This window comes from Pseudophryne corroboree, chromosome 5, assembly GCF_028390025.1.
Source record: "Pseudophryne corroboree isolate aPseCor3 chromosome 5, aPseCor3.hap2, whole genome shotgun sequence".
In the NCBI taxonomy this organism is placed as follows: domain Eukaryota; kingdom Metazoa; phylum Chordata; class Amphibia; order Anura; family Myobatrachidae; genus Pseudophryne; species Pseudophryne corroboree.
This window is the reverse complement of record NC_086448.1, coordinates 334,548,499-334,576,288: the sequence shown is the minus strand read 5'-3', so window position 1 is coordinate 334,576,288 and position 27,790 is coordinate 334,548,499. Positions and strand designations below refer to the sequence as shown.

General features: G+C 45.2%; 1 protein-coding gene across 3 annotated transcripts in view; it reads left to right on the top strand.

Annotated features, from left to right (window-relative positions):
• Positions 1-27,790, top strand: part of FKBP9 (FKBP prolyl isomerase 9) — a 144,229-nt gene that overhangs the window by 21,438 nt on the left and 95,001 nt on the right. For all 3 annotated transcript variants that reach the window (XM_063922549.1, XM_063922551.1, XM_063922548.1), the window contains exon 2: positions 26,278-26,423. In XM_063922549.1, coding sequence (XP_063778619.1) covers positions 26,278-26,423 — 146 coding nt within the window. The remainder of the gene's footprint in view (positions 1-26,277; positions 26,424-27,790) is intronic.

Genomic DNA, 27,790 nt, shown 5'->3' with positions numbered 1-27,790 from the left:
GTCTTCCATAACACCTCAGCAGTGCCACAGGCTGATGGAATCCATGCCACGCCGCATTGAGGCAGTAATTTATGCAAAAGGGGCCCAAACTAAGTACTAAGTACATATGCACGACCATACTTTTCAGAGGGCCGACATTTCTGTATTTAAAATCCTTTTTTATTGATTTTATGTAATATTCTAATTTAATGAGGTTTTGGATTTGGGGTTATCTTAAACTGTAAGCCACAATCATCAATATTATAACAAATAAAGGCTTGAAATATCTCACTTCGCATGTAATGAGTCTATATAATATTTTAGTTTCATCTTTTAAGTTGAATTACTGAAATAAATTAACTTTTGCACGATATTCTAATATTCTTAGTTTCACCTGTAGTTCTATGGGGGGGCTGTAGCGATGGGAAAGGTGTTTTTAATCTTGCAGGTGGGAGTTACTTGTTTTCAAACAATTTTTTTCAAAGTGGCTTAAAATTATCTAAACAAAATCCCCTCTCGTTTTTATGTACCCCAAATTCATCTAGGTTGTTTAATATGTTAAAAATCTTTTGTTTTTGTTTTTTTTTATAATTTTTTCACTGTAGAGTATGTAGTAAGTGGCAGTATAAGCATTATAGTGCTAGGTACACACTATGCTGACGGATCCGGAAGTTGCCAGATACGTTGGCATAGTGTGTAATAAGCATTACAGTGCAGGGTACACATACTTGCCAATCAGCTGCTCGATATGCCGGCCCATACATCACAACTGGGTAGGCATTTGAATTTGTCTGCCTGGCTGTGATGTCATTGTCGGCAGTTCCTGCTGCCGGCAAATGGGATGGTCGGTGCTATACACAGGCAGACATGCCGATACAATGAGAGAGAGAGAATATTTCCACACCAGATTATATGTATATGTATTATGTTAAAGGAATGGTGGACTTTCAACAGGACATCTGAGTCCCTGTATTTCTTGGCCACCAATATTAGGTGCTACCCTCCAATTATCGAATAGACTGATATTATGCAAAGAGAGAAAGAAATTGGATTTGGGGTGGGTGCACACTGTCACTTAAAAAAAAAAAGGTATCATTATTTGCCTGTAGGGCTAATGTTTGTTTATTATTTACTAATCAGCCTATTTCTAGGCTAAGTGAAGCAAAGTTTGAAAGAATAGTAAAAAGAAAGAATAACGTGATAGAAAGTTATATATTTGTGAAGAAATAAAAAAAAGAGTAAATTCACATACAGATGCATGATGTAAAAGGCCCATACTCCAAGAGAGAACAAAATCCAAGCCAAAATACTAAATCATTACACTATATCCAGTATTTATATAGAGAGACCTTACAGAATTTCTATTTGAAAAACAGATAACGCTCTGTTCTCACTAAATGGCAACACTTAGAACCACTTCAGGTTACAATTGTTACAAAATAGATACTGAATGTCTTGTGGTAATAATAATAAAAATCCCTACTTATAATACATTATACAGTACATACTGTTTCCTAAATCAAAGGAATCAAATAAGTAACAACCATAAGGGAGTGCTATTTATTAATAACATCTACAAAAAAGGACAGGACACAAAATAATTTTAAATAAAAAAATAATTTTTTGTTTATTCAAAAATATATAACTTTCCATCACGTTATTCTTTCATTTTACTATTATTTCATACTTTGCTTCACTTAGCCTAGAAAACAGGATTTTATATACCTACCGGTAAATCCTTTTCTCGTAGTCCATAGAGGATGTTGGGGTCCATATAAATACCATGGGGGTATAGACGGGTCCTGTGGAGCCTTTGGCACTATAAAAACTTAATAGTGCGGGCTGGCTCCTCCCTGTATGCCCCTCCTCCAGACCTCAGTTTAGGAACTGTGCCAAGGAGACGGACATCTTCGAGAGAAGAATACTACATATATGTGGCGAGATTCACGCCAACTCCCACTGCATTTATAACCATGCAACCAGCATATAACCAAACGAAACATGCCAACATGCATGAACAAAAGGCGGCAGCAAACAGCTGTCATTACTTAACAAGTAATAACTGTGCAGGAAACAGGAGCACTGGGCGGGCGCCCAACATCCTCTACGGACTACGAGAAAAGGATTTACCGGTAGGTATATAAAATCCTGTTTTCTCTTACGTCCTAGAGGATGTTGGGGTCCATATAAATGCCATGGGGATGATACCAAAGCTCCCACTAGGGGAGGGAAAGTGCAGATGTTCCCTGCAAAACTGAATAACTAGATTGAAGGTCTTCAGAGGCCAAAGTATCAAACTTGTAGAACTTAGCAAATGTGTTTGACCCTGACCAAGTAGCTGATAGGCAAAGTTGAACAGCCGAGACACCCGGGCAGCCGCCCAGGAAGAACCCACTTTACGAGTAGAGTGAGCTTTAACCGATTTTGGTTGTGGCAAACCTGCCTTAGAATAAGCATGCTGGATCGTACATCTGATCCAGCGAGAGATAGTCTGCTTTGAAGCAGGACACCCAAAGTTTTTGGGATCATAAAGCACGAGCAGTGCTTCTGTCTTTCGAAGAGGAGCAGTGCTCTTAACGTAAATCTGCAACACCTGGACCACGTCCAAGGACTTTGCTGAAATAGACGTGTCAGTAGCCACTGGCATTACAATAGGTTGGTTAATATGAAATGCAGATACAACCTTAGGAAGAAATTGCTGACGCATACGTATATCAGCTCTATCCTCATGAAAAATTAAGTAGGGGCTCTCATGAGACAAGGCCCCCAATTCTGACACTCGCCTTGCTGATGCCAAGGCTAACAGAGTGACCGCCTTCCACGTAAGAAACTTTAAATCTACCTCCCTTAAAGGTTCAAACCAGTCCGATAGCAGGAATTGCAATACTATATCAAGATCCGAAGGCTCCGTAGGAGGCACAAAAGGAGGTTGGATGTGCAGAACACCCTGTAAGAAAGTCTGTACCTCAGGGAGTGCAGCCAATTGTTTCTGGAAAAAGATAGACAAGGCTGAAATTTGGACCTTGAGCCAGCCTAATTTTAGGCCCACATCCACACCTGACTGTAGAAAAAGAAGCAAGCGAACTAATTGGAACTTTTCCGTAGGAAGCTTCTTGGATTCACACCAAGACACATATTTTCTCCAAATACGATGGTAATGTTTCGACGTTACCACTTCTCTAGACTGAATAAGCGTAGGAATGACTTTGTCCGGAATTCCCTTCCGAGCTAAGATCTGGCGTTCGACCTCCATCCAATCAAATTTAGTTGCTGTAAGCTTGGGCAAAGAACTGGTTCCTGCCAACTCTAGTCGACTTGACAAGGAAGAAGTTTTGGAACTTTTAGAATTAAACTGAGAATGCAATAGTAAACCTTCCCCAGCCCTCTTGGGGCCTCGATCAGAACTTGTGATCTTGTTAGTGGAACCGGAGGGAATACTTCCATTAACCAACACGCCCGTGGAACCCAGTTGGGCTTTCTTGCCACTGTGTGTGGCCTTGTCCACTTGGAACAATGTGTCTAGAACCTCATTTTGAGGAAAAGCGGTCTTATGACCCTTTGAATGACATTTCAAAGGTCTTTTGTTCTTGCTGGAATCCTCCAACGGAACTTTAGTTGACGTAGACTTAGATGTCTGTTTATCCTTCTGTTTTGAATGTTTGTGCGAAGAAGCGCTCTTGGTCTTGATACCCTTCTTTGGAAGATATTTAGTCAAGTTTTCTTTTGACAGAGGCGGATCCAGGTCTGATTCTTGAACCTGCATCCCACGTGTAGAAATGACATGGTCCCTCTCAACGGGGATGATATCTAAGCGTACGGCTAACGGCGTACCCACTTCAACATCCAAAGAAGTGTACTGACTGTCAAGCTGTAGAGACTTCTCAGGAAGAGTTAGAGGTTGAATATTTAATTCCCCTACAGCTGAGCTGCAAGACAACACCTTGTCAGTGGAAACGTCCACATGTGGACTGGAAAACTCTGTAGCAGGAAAAGGCCCAGTGACCTCTGGAAGTGCATCTAATAAAACTTCCTTTTTAATCAAGTTTGGGCTAGAAACAAAGTACAAACGAGGTGTAGGCAGAGTCCTACTGGTCTTAGAGACTTTCTTTTGAAGTTTAGTCAGAGATTTAATAACTTTTCCTAATGTTTTCTAAAAAGTTAGTCAGGTGGGAGCTTTTAAGCTGGTGTTGCAATCCCTATCGGTAGTGGATTGTGGTCTCCCCCCTGACTGAACTCCCAGCTGGGAGCCCCAGCGACATGTTGACATGGATTGTGGAACAGCTGCAGTTTTCTGTTCCTGAGCAACTCCCGTTGCAGGTTTTCCTCCTCGCCCCCGACCCCTTCCTCTACCAAAAAAGGGGGTGGTGCCTCTGGCTCTTCTGCCTTCCCACCTTGAAAGGAATTTTGTTGCAGGCCAAAAAATGGTTTCTTTGCAGGAGGTGCTGCGGAAGGAAGAAAAGATGACTTACCCAATGTCGTCTTAGATATCCACTTATCTAATGAGTCCCCAAAGAGGGCTTCCCCTTCATAAGGGAGGGACTCTACATTTTTCTTAGATTCTGCGTCCGCTGCCCACTGGTTTAACCAGACACCTCTGCTCGCCGACACCGCCATAGAAGACGACCGTGCAACCATTAAACCAATGTCCTTCATGGCTCCCACCAGGAATCCCGCAAAATCCTTTATATGACCTATGGTTGTGATAAGTTCACCTTTGTCAATTGTGTCTATATTTTCTAATAGATTGTCTGCGTATTTTTCAATAGCATTTGAAACCCATGCTGCCGCAATAGTGGATCTGATAATAGTACCGCTAGCTGTATAAATAGATTTAAGCGTAGTCTCAAGCTTGCGGTCAGCTGGTTCTTTTAGCGACGCCATGCCTGGGACGGGTAAGGTAATCTTTTTTGATAATCTGGACACGGATGCGTCCACCAAGGGAGGATTTTCCCACTTTGTTCTATCATCCTCTGGAAAGGGATATGTTATCAAGATTCTTTTAGAAGATGCCTTATACACAGGTTCATCTCCTGCCTCACATCAACCCCCTTAGCCATTTCAAAGCGTTCCCTTGCACGCATAATGAATGTCGACACATACACTGATGACGACACGGGGGATGTTGATGACATCAGGGGAGCAGATGCTACCCTTTCAAAAAGCATTCAGTTCATGATTACAAACATCAGAGAGGTGTTAGAAATCACAGATACCCCTCCGGCGGAGGTGAAAAAGGCCTATTTTAATAAAAATAAGAAACCTGTGATTACTTTCCCTGTTTCGGATGAATTGAATGCTATGTTTGAAACTGCCTGGAAATGTCCAGACAAGAAATTTCAGATTCCTAAACGAATCTTAATAACATATCCCTTTCCAGAGGATGTTATAGGAGAAGGGGGCGGGGGGGGGGGGGGGGGGGGGAGTACTGTTGGTGCTTATGTAATATCTATATTATTGGTACCCTGGTACCACAATGACTTATCAGGGAGGACAGCTTCAAGGCAGTCTGTTCACAGCGGTGACTGCAGCTTAAAATGGCGCTGATGTGATGCTGGATCTGAAATGAGAAGAAGCCCCGCTCCCAACATGGCGCGGCTCTCTCGCTTTTTTATTATTTAAACTGGCCTGAGGGAATTATTGTAAACGGAGGGTTTTTCACCCCTGTTTACTACAGTGACCAGTGAGGGGGTTATAGGCAGTATAAAGTGAACTGGCGGAGCACAGCCTCCGCTATGCTCCGTTCCCCTCAGCCGCCATTAACACCAGCTTTCCGTTCTAATGGATCGCTGGAGTGTAGTACTCACCACCTTGTTACCTTCTGGCAGCTGCAAGGGGTGGCGGCTGGTGCTGCGGGAGTGAGCGTTCGCCATCGGGGGCTATGCGACCATCACCCTCAGGAGCTAATAGTGTCCTGTCAGCGGGAGCAGGAGCCATTAACTCTTTAGGAAGTTGGTTCCTGCTACTTCCCCCTGCTTCCCACGAAGCAGGGAACCTGTTGCCAGCAGCCTCCCTGTATTTTAGAACTTAGAAATATTCATTCCAGAACTCCATCTGTGGAGCTTCCTGGAAGTGCGTCCGGCTCTCTCGGCACAAATTCTAAACTGAGGTCTGGAGGAGAGGCATAGAGGGAGGAGCCAGCCCACACTATTAAGTTTTTATAGTGCTGAAGGCTCCACAGGACCCGTCTATACCCCCATGGTATTTATATGGACCCCAACATCCTCTAGGACGTATGAGAAATAGGCTAATTAGTAAATAATAAACAAACATTAGCCCTACAGGCAAATAATGGGGTGTAATGCTGATACCTTTTTTAAAAGTAAAAAGACACAAACTAAAATTGTATTTTAAACAGTAGATTAGGGGGACAGTGTGGACCCACCCCAAATCCAATTTCTTTCTCTCTTTGCATAATATCAGACATGCCGATACACCTGCAAAATATGTTGGCATTGGCTGTGCTGCAGGGCCAGCCTGATATGCCTGTGAATGACATTGTTCACAGACATATCAGGTGTACACGTCCTGCAATGCACTACTTTCTAGTCCTAGTTTTCTAGTACACTCTGGCTGGTTGGAATTAAAATCTGATAGTGGATGAGAGCAAATGACAATTACCATTTGCTCCCAAACACCGGAAAACAGACAAAAATTATCAATCAGACAAATTGATAAATTTTTGAAGTAAATGGTCAATTGCCATTTGCTCTCATCCACCTCCAGGTTTTCATTCCAACCAGCCAGATCTGAGAGATAAATCTTTAGGTGTAAAGGTGCATACACATTTGCCAAGAAAATGAGCAACGTCGCTCATTTTCCGCCTTCCTGAGCGATGCTGCTCATTTTCTCTGCAAGTGTGTATGCCGCCAGTGATGAGTGATGCGCAGCCCCACGGGTCAGCAATGATCCTCACTGTTGGCAGTGAATGCATGCTCAATATGGACTGTCGTCCAGGAGCTGCATGCACGACCGGCTGCTGCGTGACTTCACTGAGCGATATGAACGGTCATATCGCGCAGTGCGTATGCTGGGCCACCGACCACCCGCGCCGGGAGGGGGAAACACTAGATGACGTCGCTAATAGAGCACGTCGCCTAGTGTGTATGCAGCTTAAGACTGACAACAGCTACATACTTACCAAACGGTGTTTCTTTTATAGTTAGGTTGGACTACAGGGGAGGAGTCTTGCAGTGCCAAAGCCAATCGCTATGCTACCTCCTCTACTATTGTCTTTTGAAAAGGGTCTATCCAAACCTGAACAGTAAACTGGCTTTTATACAAACATCTGTTAGACTGTAAAACTGGAGAGACTTGAAATAAAGTTGTGATAATGGAGGAGGTAGTACCCTACACACAGTAGACCTTTTGTCAGTATTGCCAATGAAGGAACTTCAGACACCTTTTACGAAAATCTAAAAATCTAGACAACCACTTCCAACTGCAGGAAAATTAAATAAAATGTTTTGGGAGCTTTCACATATATATATTTAGAAGATTTTTATTTTAATCAACTTATATTTATTTTCACCAAGTTAAATTTCCAGAATTTCTATACAGTATATCACTGCTATATATAAATATATTTGGAGCCTGTATCCTTTTTGGTGTTTTTACATTATGTCCCATTGAACAGAGATGAGTTCAGGAGCTGTAAAGAGGGCTTTGTTGTATCTATACACCATAATAAAATAATTAGCTTAAATAAGTTTTCTGTTTGTTGACAACCTCATCTATAATATAATATGGCTGACTCTGTCACAGTGGTTGCCATTGCTGCATGAAAGTGCTGGTGCCTCTCTGTATACCTATTCTCTCTCTGAGCCAAGAATTTCCGCTACCACCTCACTGTAGACAAAAAAATTACCTCTCTTCCTCTGTTAACTATTGTCTCCCAACTGCCACCTGAACCTGGATTTTCCAACACTACCTAAAGCTCAACATGTCCAAAATAGAGCTTATCATCTTCCACCAGTGAGGTGGGGTGAGGCAGAGCCTTTCCCGTCATAGTAATGTTTGTGCCAGAGTTTTGACTGGATAAAGTATATGAAAAATCAAAGAATATATTAGAAATATCTTTTTTGTATTATTCTAATCATTTTTATAGTCAAAACGCTGTAGTAAAAAGTCTATGGCAGGAGAGGCACTCCTACCTTTTCCGCAGCACATCTCTGATTAAAACTCACCAAATTTTCAGGAGTTGATACCTCTGCGCTTTTGCATAACGTCCACATGAACCCTTTGGCTCATATATTGTGTATAAGTCTGGCTCTGGTACTAGCCAGTGCCTGCTGAGCCATTTACCTCACTGCACGTCCCTGTCTCCCATCCTCCTACTGTCACTGTCCAGCCTTTAGTCTCCCTCATGTTTCATCATGATTCAATGATAGCAATGTGTAAATCTAAAGCCGGGTACACAATGAGCAACCTCCCCTAGTTAGCAGTCAGCACTATATAGCTGATTGCTAATTAGGGGAGATTGCCAGTGCTACACTCTGAACGATAGCAATGACCAATATTGTTCAGTGGCGTCATCTCCTGCACTCTCCGACCATGCAGCTCAACAATATAGTTAACATTGAGCTGCATGTTTGGTAGATAATGGATGAACGAGAAGGAACCGCGTGTGTGCGCATGCTGGACGATATGAACAATAGATCTTGGAGAAAAGATTGTTATTGTTCATATCGTCCTGTGTTGTTGACAAGTGTGTATGGGGCTTTAGTTGCCTGAGGGAATCTATGCTAAAAAACAGCAGTTAATCTGTAGGTATGGTGTCCCACAATTGGATAAAAGTGCTGTATTTATCTGTGCCCTTTGTACAGTATGTAATTACAGTTGTTTCTTTGTTTAGCTTAGATCTGGGGCTCTGTTCCCCCTCAGGCCAATAAGACGTTCCTTACATTGTTTCGATTATTTGTTTTCCATAATAACCTTTAGTCCCATATAGCTAAAAGAGGAGGGGACCCCCAAGCCCTCCATCTGTAGTGTAGAGCAGGATTGCATAATGCTGCATGTCAAAGGCAGTGTGCTGAGATACGTCCATTCCTTTCCTGTAGAGTTTTACAATGCTATAGTGAGGAAGACTGCTCGGCCAGATTAACCACCCCCACTTGTCATCTGTCCCACCCCAACTCGTCTGGCCCTTAGAAAATGCACGTGACTGAACACTGGCAGACACTATGGTGGTAGGTGGCAGAGGTGTGCAAATAGACGCCAGATGATTTAACCAGTTAATTTGTTTATTCACCAGATAGAAACAGGTAGCAGGATAACACATGGTTAACAGTAATGCACAATTTAGCACGGATTGCAATTACAAAATTGCTTGCAGTAGATTTGCAAATGCAATCCATAGCAATGCAAATGCAGGAGGAGGGGCATACCACCTCCTCCATGCATTTGCAGTGCGATCACCTCTGTGATGAACATTGCAACCATCCATCGCTTACATTTTTCCTTCTTCCAATACTGTATATCAACTTCAAGAACTTAGGGCCCGATTCAGACCCGATAGCTGTTGTTTACAAGGAGAAAGAAAGGCTTGGACTTCTAGTGGCGCACGAATACAAATTGAGTTAACACATAAAATATAACTTTTATTAGTATAGTTTTAATAAGCCTGCAACTGTGAAATATTAAAAACAACATACAAGTGAAAAGACAAGGTGTAACATATATTATTAAAACCACACACTGTACTTCATGTGTTGTGCAATGGATATAGAATTAATTCTGGGTACTATGACCTCCAATTGCATTACATGTGTTTGTCAGAATGTTTATCCCCAGTAATTCCTATGAAAATATAGGTATCACACCGTGTGTTCTCCAGTAGTTGTAAATAATGATAGACTCACTGGGTACATGTGTGTCAGGTCCAGTTTAATTTAAATCAATCAATGAGCATCATTATCTCATAATGCATTAATCGTGCACAAATACACTTATGAGTATTAATAAACTGCTGGCTAGTGTCCCCTCTTCTTAATATCACTGTATCTATTGAACATGTTTTTATAGTTTTGAATAACGGCTATTAGCAGTATTAATTGCTCCATTGTAACCAGTTATGTGCTTTCACCAGATAATGCCAGAAATAATGGTTGACAAACATTCTCAGTCTCTGCTGTCAATGTTGTCAAACCAAATGTATAATTCTGTATGCTTCCCTATTATATTAACTGCAGCTGACAATATCCACCTGTACATGTAACAGTGTAATGAATTCAATTGCGATAACAGTTTGCAAACATTCTCGGTCACCGCTGTCAACGTTGCCAGATCAAGTGTACTGGTCTATATGTATTCCCAATAAATTTGCTGCTGCTGACACTATCCGCCTATTCATACAGCAGTATAGGGAATCCAATTCCATATTGAGTAAATTCACATAACCTGCTGGCTAATATTTGGCTATGCACAGTACACTGTGTTCCTTGTGGGTTAACAATAAAGGGGACACATTGCACTATTACTGCAGTGTATTGGGAATACTGGAGCTAATACATTCCCAATACACTGCAGTAATAGTGTGCACGTGCGAGGCCAAACTGCGAAAAAATCCAGCTGTTTTTTTATCGCTAGGCGTACGCAAGCTGATTGATAGGAAGCGGACGTTTGGGGATGGCAACTGCCCATTTTCTGGGAGTGTCAGGAAAAACGCAGGCGTTCCCAAGCATTTTCTGTGAGGGTGTGTGACATCAGCACTGGCCCCGAACAGCCTGTTGCTATCGCACTGTAGGAGTAAGTCTTGGGCTACGCACAGACTGCACAGACTGGAAAAAACATTAGATGGTGAGTGTGTTGCGAATGGAATTGCAGCTGACCGCTGTATGCAAAGCTATTCGCACGGCGTACGCAGATTTGCATGAGGCGGGTATTCACTCTGTTTAGGTGAGGTCTGAATCAGGCCCTTACTGTTTACTTGCTGCCTAATATATTCCACTGCCATTTATAACGAGATAATGTTATTCACTTCACCTGTCAGTGGCTTTATGTTATAGCTGATGGATGTATAACAGTGTAACATACCTCCCAACATGACCCTCTCCAGGAGGGACACAATCCTCTGCTTCGGGACTTTTCTCTTAATGTATGATTGTCTGCACCTGTGTTGAACAGGTTAATATCATACTTGCTTACCTGACCCTCTCCATGAGGGAGAAAATGCTCTGTTCCTGGACTTTCCTGGTAATGTATGATTGCCATCACCTGTGGTGAGCTAGTTAATTGATAAGAAAGGTGTTTCACCACAGGTGATGGCAATCATACATTACCAGGAAAGTCCAGGAACAGAGCATTTTCTCCCTCATGGAGAGGGTCAGGTAGGCAAGTATGGTTAATGGATGAGAAAGATGTTTCAGCACAGGTGATGGCAATCATGAATTAAGAGGGAAGTCCAGGAGCAGAGCATTCTGTCCCTCCTGGAGAGGGTCATGTTGGGAGGTATGTAATTATTTCACTTGTGATTCTGTGAGGAGACATGAAAACATGAACTGTTTGGGGTCCTGAGGACAGAGTTTGAGAACCGGTGCTCCAGAGCACTTCAAGTAGCAGTAACGATCCAGGTTTTAAGTACATCCATGCTTGGTCACAGGTGACTTAATTAATACCTCAGTCAATATGATTTAATCATCTGTGCTGAGCCATGGATATACTTAAAACCTGGACTGGACCGTCAGTGCTCCTTAGGGACTGAGTTTGGGAACCACTGCTCTGGAGATTAATACTAATGGTTCTTACACACGGTACAATTTCAGGTTATGGCCGATACCATCTAGAAACTGCCCGGAAGCATGAGCTTCCGATCTAGCCAATATCGTCCCTGCCTGCACAGTCTATTTTTTCTTATGATGACGATCCCACAGGAGCGTGCATCGGCATCGCAAGAGCATACACATGGTGCGATTTCCACTAACTTTTCTTACAATTTTGACTATATAGTCAAAATCTTTAGGACAAATCTCACCGTGTATGCACCATAAGTTGTCAAGTAGAATTGCTACCCAGAGAGTTCAGAAGACCCCTGTAGTAGGGAGCTTTCAGGAAATAAGGCAACGGGCGGTGAGCAATAAAAGATACAGATGTAATAGAGAACCAATGTAATTGAGTGTCCCTGTTTAAAGGCATGGTATGGTAAGCATATCATATACAAATAATTCAGCATTGTTTCATACTGGTTATAAACAGAAATGGTTTCTATGAGTACTCCGTGTGCAACATCCATGAGTTTCTCTGCTGTTGGTATAAACACTGGAGATGTGCACAGCAAGGACATGCAGTCAGGGGAGGCAGTGCCTCCCCTGTCATAATGATTAAAATAATAAAAAGAAGATATTTATAACACAGAGTCTGTTATAAATATCTTCTTTTATTATTTTAACCATTCCTCCCCCCCCCCCAGAAATAGAAAATCCTTTCATCATAGGGTTGGAGGCAGCGGGAGAGGTGCCTTCTGCTGCTAACATTAAAGTCCGGGCAGCGGGGGGCGGGCAGGGGGCAGGGCGAAGCAATGGGCTGTAAAAGCCCATTGAAAATGCATGGTGAAGCGGTACCTATACTGGTGCCTCAATGACAGGGGCGTGCATTCAGCCCACATGAATGCACGTTCCTGTCAGTCTCCCAGATGTGATTGGGTGGCCAGCGGGCACAGGCGGCGATGCAGCGGGCATCGTGGCGGCGGGACCCGTCGGTGAAAGGGTGGCTGGCGGCAGACCTGTATCCGAGAGGATCCAGCCCCTGCCAGCCACTCTGCAGAGTTCGGCAGAGGAGAGCGGCTTCCAATTTCAAAATGGCGCCTCAGCGCCATTTTTGGAATTCAAGATGGCCGCCGTGAGCCAATCACGGCTCGCCGCGTCATCGCTCTGCCCCCTCTGGCTGACTTATAAGTCAGTGCGAGGGAGCGGCTGTCAGTACGACGGCGGAGAAGGAGCAGAGAAGAGCTCCTGAAGCAAGAAGACGCCGTGGAAGTCCTGGATGGGCGGCGGCCATGCAAAATAGCTTAATGGCCACCGCCCACCAGGTGAAGCCAGAAGACGCCGTGGAAGTCCTGGATGGGCGGCGGCCATGCAAAAGAGCTTAGTGATTCATCCAGTGCCTCCCCAGCCACAGACCTCACCGCACGTCACTGGTGCACAGACTCTCGTGTTTAGGTTTTAGTTCTAAATCATTTGCTGTGTTCGCTAAAACCCCCACTCAAGTGTTTTGGTTTTGCATCTGGATTTCTTAAAAATTTAAATAATAGCTTATATCATGTAATTTGTACCTGTTTTTGTTCCTACAGTATTATTAACATCAATATTTTTTTTATTTTCAGTCATTTCCAGTGTGAAATGGCACCTGAAATCAGGGTGGGAGACTTGTACCCGTTTCAGACCACCAGCTATGAACACGGGAACATGAGTGTGCAGAAACTGTGTTCATGTGCGGTCTGAAAGGTGCCAGGGGAATAATACCAGGTCGAGGTACCCGGTATTTCAACCCTGGTAGTGAGCAGGGCTGAACTCGTGTTCAACCCAGCTTGCTGCGCGGTGTGAACAGGAGCAGGGTCGATGCGATATGTTTCCCATTCACAATGTGTGTACAGGCGGTGCTTGGAGATCATGTGATCTCCAAGCGCTGCCCCGGCCGCGTCACCGCTGACATCACCAACCCGACAATATGCCGGTTTGTAGATAGTGGCGGTGGGGCGCCTGAGGCGGGTCGTACCCTGGGAGCTCTCGTGTCAGGCTTCCGGGTGTGACCCGCTGCACGCGTTATGAAAGGGGTATTACATGCAATCTAAAACACGCAAGATTTTTTGTAATTTTTTTTTATCTGAGATCCGTACTTGGCAAGATGATCTGATCTGAGATTCTGTTCGAGTCAGAGCCTCAAAGTGACCCAAGCCGGGAGTTGGTTCAGCAAAACCGAACCGCACATCTCTTAATACCGGGCTAAAGTAACTATCCTTTCAAGCTTCTTTAATCCCTCTGTGTCCTGTCCTCGCATCACTGCCACTGACTGCTAGCGAGACTGCTAAATTGAGACGGTAGGGGGGCGGCTTACCTGCAATCATGCAATGAGACGCTGAAGCACAACCCCCATATGAGCACCAGTGACGTTGCAGAGCCTTCACCCCTTTTACTGCAGGCTAAGGACTTTGTCAGGACCACCTCTCAGCTGAGGCTGTTGTGACACATGTGAAAAAAGGTTAACCAAAAACAACCACCTGATCTGTCTAACAGTGATTAAACCCTACTTTTTTATCACACAATTATTATAACCTTCACCACCACCACTAAAGGGGCATACACACAGTGCAATTCTGGCTGTGAACGATTTTGGCTTAATGATTTCCCTTGAACCTCCCAGGAGTCCAGGGGATCGGTATGTGATCCCGCCACACGGGATGCCGAATGTCAGTATACCGACACTGGCAGCCTGTGCGGCAGAATGCCGGCAGGGGGGCGAGCGCAATGAAGCCCCGTGAGGGCTCGCCCAGAACCAACGCTATTGACTATACACATGGAACAATTTTGGCTATGAACGATTTTGACTGTATATTCTAGTCCTGTTTCTAGCCAAAATTGTATGGTAAGTGTACCTCTGCTTTTCTAGAATGATAGATAATGTTACCCAAACACTCTTTGTTGTTAGTTATGCAGCGTTAAAAAGTACAATGCCAGAATTTGACATGTGTGGTATCCTGGTCCGTAGGTGTGTTCAATTCCTCGTCGTAGCTGACTATCTTCAGCTGCACTACTACTGTCACACCGTGACAGAGAGGCAAGCTACTTTATCCCCTTTTGAAAGCAGACACAGACTGACCCGTAAACGATACAACACAATTTTATTGTATTACAATAAGAAGGAATTACAATAGTAACAGATACAGTGAAATACACTAACAAAATAATTTCCTTGGCTTTTGTTCAGTCATCAACAGATGTGTTAACTATAGGTGGATATATACGGCTGAGCGGAGTTTGCATACACAGTCAGTGCAGTACTCGTTTAGTAGAGTAGCAGACAGGTGCGTAAGCTTTAACTGGAACACTGCTGGGCGGAGTTTGCATAAACAGTCAATGGTGTACCAGCATTAGTTGTATACCAGACAGGTGCATAAGCTTATACTGAAAACACTGCTGGGCGGAGCTTGCATAAACAGTCAATGGTGTACCAGCATTAGTAACCTAGCAGACAGGTGAATAAGCTTTAGCTGAAATACTGCTGGGCGGAGCTCACATAAACAGTCAATGATGAACCAGCTTTTGTAGAATAGCTGATAGATGCATAAGCTTTAACTGGAACACTGCTGGGCGGAGCTTGCATAAACAGTCAATGCATTAGTAGACTAGCAGACAGATGCATAAACTTTTACTGAAACACTGCTAGGCGGAGCTTGCATAAACAGTAAATGATGTACCAGCTTTAGTAATAGAGCAGACAGGTGCATAAGCTTAAACTGGAACACTGCTGGGCGGAGCTTGCACTAACAACCAATGATGAACCAGCATCAGTAAAATAAGACACACCCCTTTTCAATTAACCTAAATGCACCAACCGAGTCACACGACCATAAATGCATTAAACCCAAATAAAATACATTTTGCATATTAAACATACAGTAAGCATACCAGAGCACACTTTGGATACAGGCTTTGCCTAACACAGGTGTGGTGGAAGACACTATGTCCTGTTACTGTAACAGCAATAAACCAGGAGGGGAGTCATTTTCACCCTCAAAATTATGAGATTCCAGTGCTAACCATAGGGGGGTAATGAGGGGAACCTACCCCCTTTTTCATGGACTAGAGCCACTGACCAGGGAGGAGCCGATAGGGCCACTGAGGAAAGGGGAGCAAATTCCCTGAAAACTTTTATGCAGGGGCACTGGGGATAAAAGGGGAGCCTACCCCATTATTACTTTGTTTGACACCGGGCACTGGTTAAGAGACGAGCCTACTCCCAACAACTTAAATAAGATGACCGAGCAGAGTATTGTAGTGGAAGGGTTGTTCGCGAGACCTCATCCCTAGCTGCGGCACTTCTGCCACCTCCGGTCCGGTCCCGCATCTTCAGCGCCACCCAGGATGCAGAGCACCGCACCGGGGATGCGCCCTTGTCCTGAGGTCGACTGAGCTCCTTTCCCGCCGGTGATGTCCTCTCCAATCGGCCTCCTCGCTCCGTCTCCCGTCTCCGGTTCTCTTCCCCTTCAACCCCCGGCCGGGGACCTTTCAGGGGTCTCCGGCTGTGGTTGTCTGTAGCGCCGCCTGTTCAATTTTCCCGTCTGAATTGCGCCACTTCCAGGGATCAGGTAACTGGGATTGTGCTGAGGGTGTAGGCTCATGCTGACGACTCTCCAGAGGCACACCACAACTCTTCTTCTACGCTATGGCTCTCGATTCCGGGGTCTTCCCAGTGGGCAGTGATGCGGGCAGCACTCCTCTGAAGCAGCGAATCCTCTGATCTTCTTCCCCTTCTCCTGGTGGACCCTCAATCCGGACACAGCATTCCAGGACTATGTCACGATGTCCAGGGCGCTCTCTCTTCTTCTCTCCACAGGGCAGCTCCTCCGATCCTTCCAGAAGAGTGGTACTTCTTCGGTTCCCTGAGACTGACTGACTCCCATGCTGCGGTGCTCTTAAAAAGGGTAAGGGCTCTACAGCCCACCCCTGACCTTCTTGATAACTGGCTCCTCAGGCCCCGGTAACAGACCACCCCTGGCCAGTCTACCCAGCAACCCAAGGGGCCAATCATGGGGTTCCAGTTTTCCGGACTGTGTTGCTGTGCAAGGTGGTTTAAATATAGAAGTCAGTGGTGCCAAACTCTGCCAGACAAGCTGACAGGGTCAGCAAAAGTGCAGGCCATGTTCTTTTTATGGGCTCTAAGGTTTTACACAAATATGAAGGGTAATTTTACACCCAAGTAACCTCTGAGAGTGAATTAATTATAAAAATGTTTTTGTACATGTAGGGGGTATTACACGTGAGCTGTAATAACATGTACTTGGGACTTAGGGGCTGATTCAGAGTTCGCTGCTGATGTGGTCCGCAGTGCAGTTTGCCTACTTCGGCAAACTGCACATGCACTGCAGATGCATCACGCCTGCACAAGCTTACACATTGTGGCCACATCCCGGAACAGGGGTGTTTTGGAAGCGTTTTTGGGGCGTCTGCGTGATGTCACATGCAGCCACTCCGATTAAAAAAGCATCGGGAGGAGGCATGACACACATGCTGTGCGGCCTTGCCCTGTGCGGGGCGGCCCCCAGCATGCAAAGAGGTGGACACAGATCTGGCTGCGTATTCACCGGTCTGCGTCCATCTCTGAATAAGGTCCTTAATGACTTATTCATTTCAGATAGAAAAATATCCACAATGCTCAAGCAGTGATCATGCTGAGCGGAAAAATGTGTGAGTCTCAGGAACCCCTTACTTTAAAAAATTGGGATCCTACTCCACTGTTTCTGGGTCCCATCACATATTATGGGGGGTGAGGGCAGGCAGCTGATGGCACGGTGCTTGTCAGGTGGCAACTTGGTCAGGGCTGGTGGAATGGCAGTTGGGATTAGGGGCAGGCAATGCTGGGGGTAGGGGGAGTAAGGGTAGATAGCATCTGGGACAGTGCTGGGGGCAAGGAGGGGTTTAGGGGACAGTGCTGGGGCTAGGGAGGAGGTAATGGTAGATAGCCTTACTGGAGGCAAGGAGTGGGTTAGGGGCAGGCAGTGCTGGATACATGGGGAGGGGTATGGGTAGATAGCAGATGGGGCAGTACTGGGGGCAAGGAGAAGGTTTGGGGGCAGGCAGTGCTTGGGTGGGGGGATAAGGGTAGATAGCAGCTGTGCAGTACTGGTGGGCTAGGAGGGGGTTAGGGGCAGCCAGTGCTGGAACCGTGCTGGCGGTAAGGGTAGATAGCAGCTAGGGCAGTACTGGGCAAGGTGGGGCTTTGGGGGCAGGCAGTGGTGGGGGTAGGGAGGGGTAAGAGTAGGTAACAGCTGGGGCAGTACTGGAGGTAACGAGGAGGTTAGGGGCACAAGATACCCAGGACTGTTAGCAGCCAATCACAAGTACCATGGTCACTGGACCATCTGTTTTCTCTCACTGTCTTCATTATTCCATACAAACGACATTTGCTAGGAGAACCATAGAGATGAAGGCAGTGTCAGGAGAAGGGGGACAAAATAAGATGCCAAGCTGAGGCATTACAGTTATTAAGGCGTACGCCATTATTCACACAGGATTATTCACAGTACAGTGCCTCACACAACACAGTACGATGCTTACTGCTGCTGCTACTCGGAGTTGTCACTCACTCCCGCTTGGAGCAGCGCGCTAGCGACCAGGGAGGAGGTAGGTCACCGTCTCAGGTGGCTCTTGGATGAGGAGGCACTGCCAGCAGTAATTGGATGGGCAGGCGCTGACAGTGGCGATTGGATGGGGAGACAGCAAGGATTGCTATTGGCTGCTGTGCACCAGGTCAGTGAGTCTCGCTCATTAATACCCCTTTCACACAGACCAAAATTTCCCGGGTTATTGCACATGAATGCGCACCAACCCGGGAAATTTCTCAGTGTGAAAGGATACAGGGTCAAAATCCCGGGATTCCTGCCCCGGCATTTCAACCCTGCAATCGACCAGGGTTGGTCCCGGGATCTTCCCGGGAACCTGGTCAGTGTGAACGGGAGCCGGGTCAATGTACCCCGGCTCCCGTTCACTCTCTTTGTAGCAGGCGGCGCTTGGAGACCATTCAGTTAACAAATTAACATGGAGAATATATAAACACAACACAAATCCATCAAACAGTGCGCAAAGAAGCTCACGTAAGCCATGCTCTTTTTTTACTTTTATGAAATATTGAAAAAAATTACTATTTTGCAAGCAGTACTTTACAGTTCCTCTTGTCTGAAAAAAAGCAACCAAACACATCTATACACCATACCACCCTGACTGCCCACCACAAAAAGTGACATATACATCTGCTTTAAAGGGGAAGTGCATAGGAAAAGCATTTTGCTTTAGGCCCTCATTTTGCTCTATCCAATGTGATGTTCTGCACTGTGGGCCTAATTAGTCGGGAATAAAGTAAGAAATAGTTGTATACATGGCCAAACCATGTTGTCATGCAAAGGGTGCAAGTACATAATATATTTTCTGCACGTGGGGCAAATACTGGCTGCTTTTGCATGTAGCCAGATCGTAGTGTGTGCCCCCCTCCATACACACACACACACACACACACACACACACACACACACACACACACACACACACACACACGCAATGAACCCCCTATATTAAATCATTCCCTCAAGAAACATCAATCCCCCCTGAGAATCCATTAACCTGTTGCTCTGCATTTAAATATAATTTCACCCTTCCAGCACCCATTGACACATTTATCCACTCTGTCAGCTCACATAAAGATCTTCCGACACAGCACCCATCAACCTATTCACCCATTAGCACCCCCACTCAGCACCTAATAACTGATTAACCCATTCATTAATAATGTCACCCTCACAACACACATAAACATATCCACTCACCCTGTCAACATTAATCTATCGATGGCATGACAATCTCCTCTAGCCCCCAGGTACACTGTCTTTGCGTAATCCTTGACTCCTCCCTCTCCTTCCAACCACACATTCAGCACCTCTCACAAACCTGTCATTGTCATCTCAAAAATATTTCCAGGATTATAGGCCCTACACACTGGCCGATTTTCTGAAAGATATGAACGATCTCGTTCATAAATGAACGAGAACTCGTTCATATCTTTCAGTGTGGAGACTCCAGCGATGAACGATGCGCGTCCCCGCGCTCGTTCATCGCTGGTCTCCCGTCGGCTGTGCATGCAGGCCAATATGGACGATCTCGTCCATATTTGCCTGCACTTCAATGCAGCCGCGTGACGGGGGGAGTGAAGAAACTTCACTCCCCCCGTCACTGCCCCCCCGCCGCCGGGTCGCTCGTCGGCCGTATCCGCCGTCGGGCAGCTCGGCGGCGGGTCGGCCAGTGAGTAGGGCCCCTTAGACCCTTTCTCACTCAGGATGCCACAAAGACCATTATCCACTCACTGATCATTTCCAGACTGGATTACTGTAATCTCCTCCTAACTGGCATCCCTGATAATTATCTCTCTCCACTACCAGAATGTAAGCTCTCACGAGCAGGGCCCTCTTCCCTGATGTGCTTATCCTTTTCTTACTTTAATAATCCTCAACTGCCCCCAAATCCTGCAGTTTTTGGCCACTCTGATACTTATTTCGGTGTCATCTGCTGATGTAGTTATGTTTAGTTACCCTGTACTTGTCCTATATTGTCTTCAACTGTAAGTCACAGTTTTTTCTGTTTTGATTTTATGCTTATGTACTCTGTAATTGGGCGCTGCGGAACCCCTGTGGCGCCATATAAATAAAGGATAATAATAATAATAATTACAGTTTTACATATGTGTTATAAAAACACAGCACTAGCCAGGGAAGTTAGGGATAGGAGGAGGAGAGAAGAGATCAAAATAGATGTGTCAGGAGAGGAGCATCTTATGATAGGAGGTCAGAAGCGAGAGGGGGCTATATTAGACAGTTTTGATTGTCAGTGATTCTCTGATTTATTTATGACAAATACTAGCAGACTAATAGCGATCTGGGGGTCATTCCGACCCGTTCGCACGCAGCGGTTCTTCACTGCGGTGTGAACGGGTCAGAACTGCGCATGGCGGCAGCCACAATGCGCACGCGTGGCGTTGCCCGCCACCGGCTGTCGCCGGGCAGTGGCCAGAACAAAGAAGAAAGTGATCGCTAGCGCGATCGCAAGAAGATTGACAGCGGGGAGGTATTCCGGGGCGTCTACTCACCGTTTTCCGGGTGTGGAGATCCGAACGCAGGCGTATCCAGGCGTTTGGAGGGCGGATGTCTGACGTCAATTCCGGGACCTTCATCGCTGGATCCGTCGCACAGGTAAGTAGGTCTGACCCTGGTCTTGTTTTGCAGGAAACTTTTTTTAGCATAGCAGGGCTGCACAAGCGATCGCAGCCCTGCTATGCTAAAATACACTCCCCCATAGGCCGCGTCAAGTTGATCGCACGAGCAGCAAAAAGTTGCTACATGCGATCAACTCGGAATGACCCCCCTGGTGAGGTAACAATGAATGTGTAATCCTGTAGATTAACCTTCATAGGAGGGGTCTAGTTCATTAGGTCGACATGGTCATTAGGTCGACATTAGTTTTTTTACTGTTTTTTGTGTCGTTTTCTTCGTAAAGTGACGGGGAACCTCAATAAGTGTGCTTGGCACAGGTTACCGTTCCCAATTGTAGTCCACGTGGATCATTAAGTATGAAAAAGGTGAAAAAAATAAAAAAAATTGTTAAAAACTCATGTCGACCTTTTTGCATGTCGACCTAGTACATATCGACCTAGTGACCATGTCGACCTAATGCATATCGACCTCAGGTGGTCGACCTAATGCTTGTCGACCTAACGACCGCCTCCCGCATAGGAGAGGAGTCCCATACCTTCCAACAGTACCTTTTTTTATGGTCTGTACCGATTTTTGACTCTCCATTAAAAGTATAAGAAAGGGAGCGTGACCACGCCCCCTTTACCCGTGGCCACACCCTTTTTTCTAATTTGTACAGATTTTTATGTGTAAAATGTTGGAGCGTACGGAGTCCGCCTTTAAAATATAGGATATTGGGGGTCATTCTGACCCGTTCGCTCGTTGCTTTTTATCGCAGCCGAGCGAACGGGTCCCCACTGCGCATGTGTGCCGTAGTGCGCTGGCGCATGCCAGACGGCCGAAGGCTGTAGCAGGGCTGCGATCGCCTCTGCCTAATTGACAGGCAGAGGCGGTCGCTGGGCGGGAAGGGGGGGCGGAACGGCGGTGTTTGGCCGCCGTTTCGTGGGTGCGGCCTCAGCGGCTGCGTGATGTCACACGCAGCCACTGCGGGCCGGGTTGCGATGAGCATCTCCCGGCCAGCACGCTAAAGCGGTGCTGGTCGGGAGCTACTCTTGAAGTGCAAAGACATCGCCCTCAATACACCATACAGCATGACATGCCTGGCGCGACTAAGCATCTTCGAGTGGTGTTAGTGTAACAACTTTTTCTTTACATTTTGTACTTTATTTGCATCACACATAGCAAAATACCACTCACTGGGTACTACAGATGCTGGGCTGCAGCTTTATCTGCAAAATAATTAGTTTAAAACACATACAAAGTCGCAGTTGAAGTACAACAAACTTGACGTGAGAACAAATCATGGCCACTGCACAGATTCAGCCTCAGTCGCACACAGATGTACAAATGTTGTGCATCAGATTTATCAGTGCAATCTAGCAAAGTAGTTTTGTCACTTCTAGTTGTTTACTATACATTGCAAGCAAAAAAATATGCTCGGCAGGGCCAAGTCTCCCAGGACCTGGTGCAACGAGAGGTGGTGTTTGAAGCCACATTGTATGGTTACAATCATGAGGTATATGCGAATGCATCATGATTGTGATTATTTGCACCTACCTGTGACACGGGAGTGTACGCACCATGAGATGCGGTTGTGTACACAGTGCCCACTTACGTTCGTGGGCACACTAGTCATTGTTATTGACTTGTTATTGTTGCGACTAGCGGCAAAGATGAGGGCTGTCACATCTGTATAGTAAACTTGCCATTGTAACTAAAGTTGAATTTAGCTTCCACCACTGGAATGGCTTAATTGTAGGTTAGTGAATGAATGAAGAGCTACAACCTACAACGCCATTGCAATGACTGGAGGGAAATGCTGTTCATGATGTTAAATCCCACAGCCAACAAGAGAAGAGGATGGGGCACTATATGAGGGGGTGGGGGAGGGGGAATCTCACTTTGATTGGCAGGATGGCAAATCTTGATGTAGTGTATATATAGAAGCAAACCAAGCAGCCATGTGCCTTATACCCTTTTCAGACTGCCTGAGGCGGGATTGCACATGGGAGCCTGACACGGGATCACATGATCTCCAAGCGCCGCCTGTCCACACACAGTGGATGGGAAAAGGGTTGCATCGAACCGGCTCCCGTTCACACCACACAGCGAGCCGGCTTGAACACGTGTTCAACCCTGCTCGCTGCCCCAGTTGGAATACTGGATCGCTCGACCCAGTATTTCAACCCTGGCACCTTTCTGACCGCACATGATCACGGGTTATGCGAGTTCATGTGACAATAACCCGTGTTCATAGCTGGCGGTCTGAAAGGGGTACAAGTGGTCCTGTTCCACAAGATTAATGACCCTCTAATAGAGTAACAAATCAGAATTCTAGTGCACAGTACGGAACCTGACCCCTTAATGTGGAGTTTGGACCCACTGGGAATTTCCCCTGTATCGGTGTGAGCCAGTCCGACCCTGTTGAAATCTGCAGACAGTTGTGTATGACCACTACTCTCTCCAGTTAGACTGTATGTAATATACCATACGTATGGAATATTATAACGAGTAATCATCTGCTCGCATAACACAACAATCACAAACTACCAGTCACACTGCAGCCCAGGAAGCAGAGGACGTAGGACCAGTAAGACAGAGACTTCGAGACTATGACAAACACTAAGAGTGTAGATAAGAAGTACTATATTGTGGATCAAATATATGTGCGCTGTGCCTACAGATGAAAAGTGCAATTTTTATCATTTAACATTTTCTAGAAGATTGATTTTATGGAGTGTTGCTGTGGTTTCAACTAATTTGAGACATTTTCATTAAGCCTTTAGAGACATTGAACAATTTGTATTGCTTTATGTATAATATTGGGGAAAAAAGACAATGTTATTCCTTTTACAAGAGGAGATATTTCAGGAACTTAATAAAATATATGTATATTACTGTATATTGGTTGATGAACTGTATAGTCTTGCTATTGCAATGGGACTGTAATTAATTGGGTCACAGGGTTGTTTACAGACCCCATAATACAAATTTGAATACATAGGTCAATCTCATTACACGCGAAGGGTGCGATGTGCCATTCCTGCAGCGTTTCAACGCCAGCAACAGCACCCGATCTCGCATCCCTCTGTCTTATATGCAGATGATGGCTATATCAGGGTGTGTCTTAGTAACACACTTGTGAGATCGCAGATCTTACTGTTTACAAAGCCTATTATTTAAACTGCCTGAATTTTCTGATACTAGGGGTTATCTCTTTATTGACATTATATATCCAATTCTCACATTCTCCAACTAACTCGGAGGGACTCTCACTGTGTGGTACCCATTTGACTCCCTTGCGCTGGTTACTTACCAACAGGGGTGTCAGTGCTGGCCGCCCAACAGCAGTAGATCCTCCTGTTCTATACTCTCTCACCTCTGGCCCATCTTCCCACCCTCTCATCCTCACGTTCACTGTCCTTTAGGACATACGGGAGGACAGTAGAAGTGGGGGTGGTCCATATGAGTCTTTGCCGCCTCCATACATAAAGATATCTACATTAATCCTAAAACATACCACCAGTGATTATTTAATTTGCCGTATGCTCCACAAGATTTGTACAAATTGTAATATTTAATTAGCAGTGTATAGGCATACACAGATAATATATGTGATACCTGAAGATTGTTTCTTATTTTTGCCTATATGTATTTATATTGATTTACTATTGTCCTAAGTCTATATTTTCGCCTACAATTACTAGCACTACTTTGATGTTATGTTAAAAAATATAGCCATATGCAATACATGATTAACAGGACAAATTTATTCCCCCAAAATTGGAAATCACTATTTACATTGGCTGACATTTGTATATATTTTGTCTATGAATATACATCCACACGTGCTACTCACTGTATGTGCCTTACTAAACATAGCACACTTATCTGTACTGCTGTATGTTCACCAGTCTTTGGACCGATTATTATTTCTTGAACACAGGCCTTTGGCTACTTGGAATGACTGATTGGAATTCCATTTTCTCTGTCTCCTTATGTATCAGGCCAGGTAAACATACACTGTATTGGTGTGTAAGAAGTTAAACTTCGAATCACATTGCACATTAAATTGACATTGCATAATGATGCGCCTGGAGATACATGTAAAATTGCTGATTAAGCAATCATACTTTATCCTTTTAGATACTGAAGTGAGTGAATTACACGGGATGCGGTCAAGATGCCGTCGGCCGGAATCCCGGCGGTCGAAATACCGACGCCGGAATCCCGACCGCCACAATCCCGACATATTCTCCCTCCGTGGGTGTCCACGACACCCGTAGAGGGAGAATATAATAGTGTGCCGAGCGTAGCGAGGCACCGTGCCCGCAGCGTGGTGAGCGAAGCGAGCCCGCAAGGGGCTGCTTTCCGCTCGCCACCCCTGTCGGGATTCTGTGGTCGGGATTCCGGCGTCGGGATTTCGACCGCCGGGATTCCGGCCGGCGGCATTTAGTACTGATCCCAATTACACAACCTGGATCAAATATATCCTAAATAGTCATTTTGCCCCTAAATGTCCATTCCTATATTTTCCAAATGGGGAATAAAGGTATGGTTCCCCAAAGAGATATATGGTCTATCTGGTATATTGATAATCCCTTTTATTTTTGTTACTGAGGTAGATCCAAGCAGGGTATGATTATGCATTTTTTACCTGACATTTTTAAGGTGTCTGTGTAAAAGTAGTATGAGGGGAAATGCAGAAGTCATGCCTAACTGAATACCTCCCACATGGTGAACTGAATTAAAGTTGACCTTTTACTGTCTTTTTTTTATTTATTTTTTACCTCTTATAACTTTATTATCGATTCTTATTTTTACAAACATTTTAATGAAAGTGAAGGGTAGAGAAGAAATAGAGGGGAGGTGGACAGCATAATTAGTTTAGCTTTAGTCCAGTATGTCCTGATAAGAACAAGGTAGCTGCTTTCCTCCTGCAAGTGCTGCTAAGTGAGCTAAAGTGGTGGAAAGTGATCTTTCCAGAGAGTAGGGGGTATATTTACTAAGGTGTGGGTTTCGGAAGTGGAGATGTTGCCCATAGCAACCAGATTTCAGCTATCATCTTCTAGAAGGTGCTAAATAAATAAGTAGAATCTGATTGGTAGCTATAGGCAACATCTCTGATTGTATAAACCCGCACCTTAGTAAACTTACCCCTAGGTATTTTATTTCATCTCCACCAGGCATGGTACAGAGAGCCTCCTGAACATATAATTTTCAGTATAAATTGTATGAATAATTGCAACTTTGTAGATCTTTGCTGTTGTTCATTGTGTAGTATAGTTTGTAATAATTGGTAATATTTCTTTTAAAAATAGATTTACTTGAACAACCAAAACTTTATTTTTCAGTTATGACCGAGGCACCACGTACAATGTATTTGTGGGAAAAGGACAAATCATTGCAGGAATGGACAAAGCCCTGGTTGGAATGTGTATAAATGAGAGGCGACTGGTGAAGATTCCACCCAATCTTGCCTATGGGAGTGAAGGAGTGAGTAAGTAATCCACCTCTGTGCCTTGTATAGGGCAATGAACTTTCTTTTATGCCCTGACTCTGTAGCAGGTTACTTTGTTAGGAGGGAGGTGCTTCTCTGACAGAATGAGCAGATAGTAGAGGTGATTTAAAGATCACAAAATGGATGCCAATATTTCAGCCAGCACGTATTATGTTTATTGAACAAGATGGCCGCACTTACGTAAGAGGAACAGTTTGAACAGACAAAAGGAAGCTATTGTCTGAGTAATGCCATTTCTCTATCGTCCTAAGTGGATGCTGGGGTTCCTGAAAGGACCATGGGGAATAGCGGCTCCGCAGGAGACAGGGCACAAAAAAGTAAAGCTTTTACCAGATCAGGTGGTGTGCACTGGCTCCTCCCCCTATGACCCTCCTCCAGACTCCAGTTAGATTTTGTGCCCGAACGAGAAGGGTGCAATCTAGGTGGCTCTCCTAAAGAGCTGCTTAGAGAAAGTTTAGCTTAGGTTTTTTACTTTACAGTGAGTCCTGCTGGCAACAGGATCACTGCAACGAGGGACTTAGGGGAGAAGTAGTGAACTCACCTGCGTGCAGAGTGGATTTGCTGCTTGGCTACTGGACACTAGCTCCAGAGGGACGATCACAGGTACAGCCTGGATGGTCACCGGAGCCGCGCCGCCGGCCCCCTTGCAGACGCTGAAGAGAGAAGAGGTCCAAAATCGGCGGCTGAAGACTCCTGAGTCTTCATAAAGGTAGCGCACAGCACTGCAGCTGTGCGCCATTTTCCTCTCAGCACACTTCACACAACAGTCACTGAGGGTGCAGAGCGCTGGGGGGGGCGCTCTGAGAGGCAAATAAAAACCTTATTAGAGGCAAAAAATACCTCACATATAGCCCACAGAGGCTATATGGAGATATTTAACCCCTGCCTAACTTCAAAAATAGCGGGAGACGAGCCCGCCGAAAAAGGGGCGGGGCCTATCTCCTCAGCACACAGCGCCATTTTCTCTCACAGAAAAGCTGGAGAGAAGGCTCCCAGGCTCTCCCCTGCACTGCACTACAGAAACAGGGTTAAAACAGAGAGGGGGGGCACTGATTTTGGCGATATTGTATATATATAAAAGATGCTATAAGGGAGAAACACTTATATAAGGTTGTCCCTATATAATTATAGCGTTTTTGGTGTGTGCTGGCAGACTCTCCCTCTGTCTCCCCAAAGGGCTAGTGGGTCCTGTCCTCTGTCAGAGCATTCCCGGTGTGTGTGCTGTGTGTCGGTACGTGTGTGTCGACATGTATGAGGACGATGTTGGTGAGGAGGCGGAGAAATTGCCTGTAATGGTGATGTCACTCTCTAGGGAGTCGACACCGGAATGGATGGCTTATTTAGAG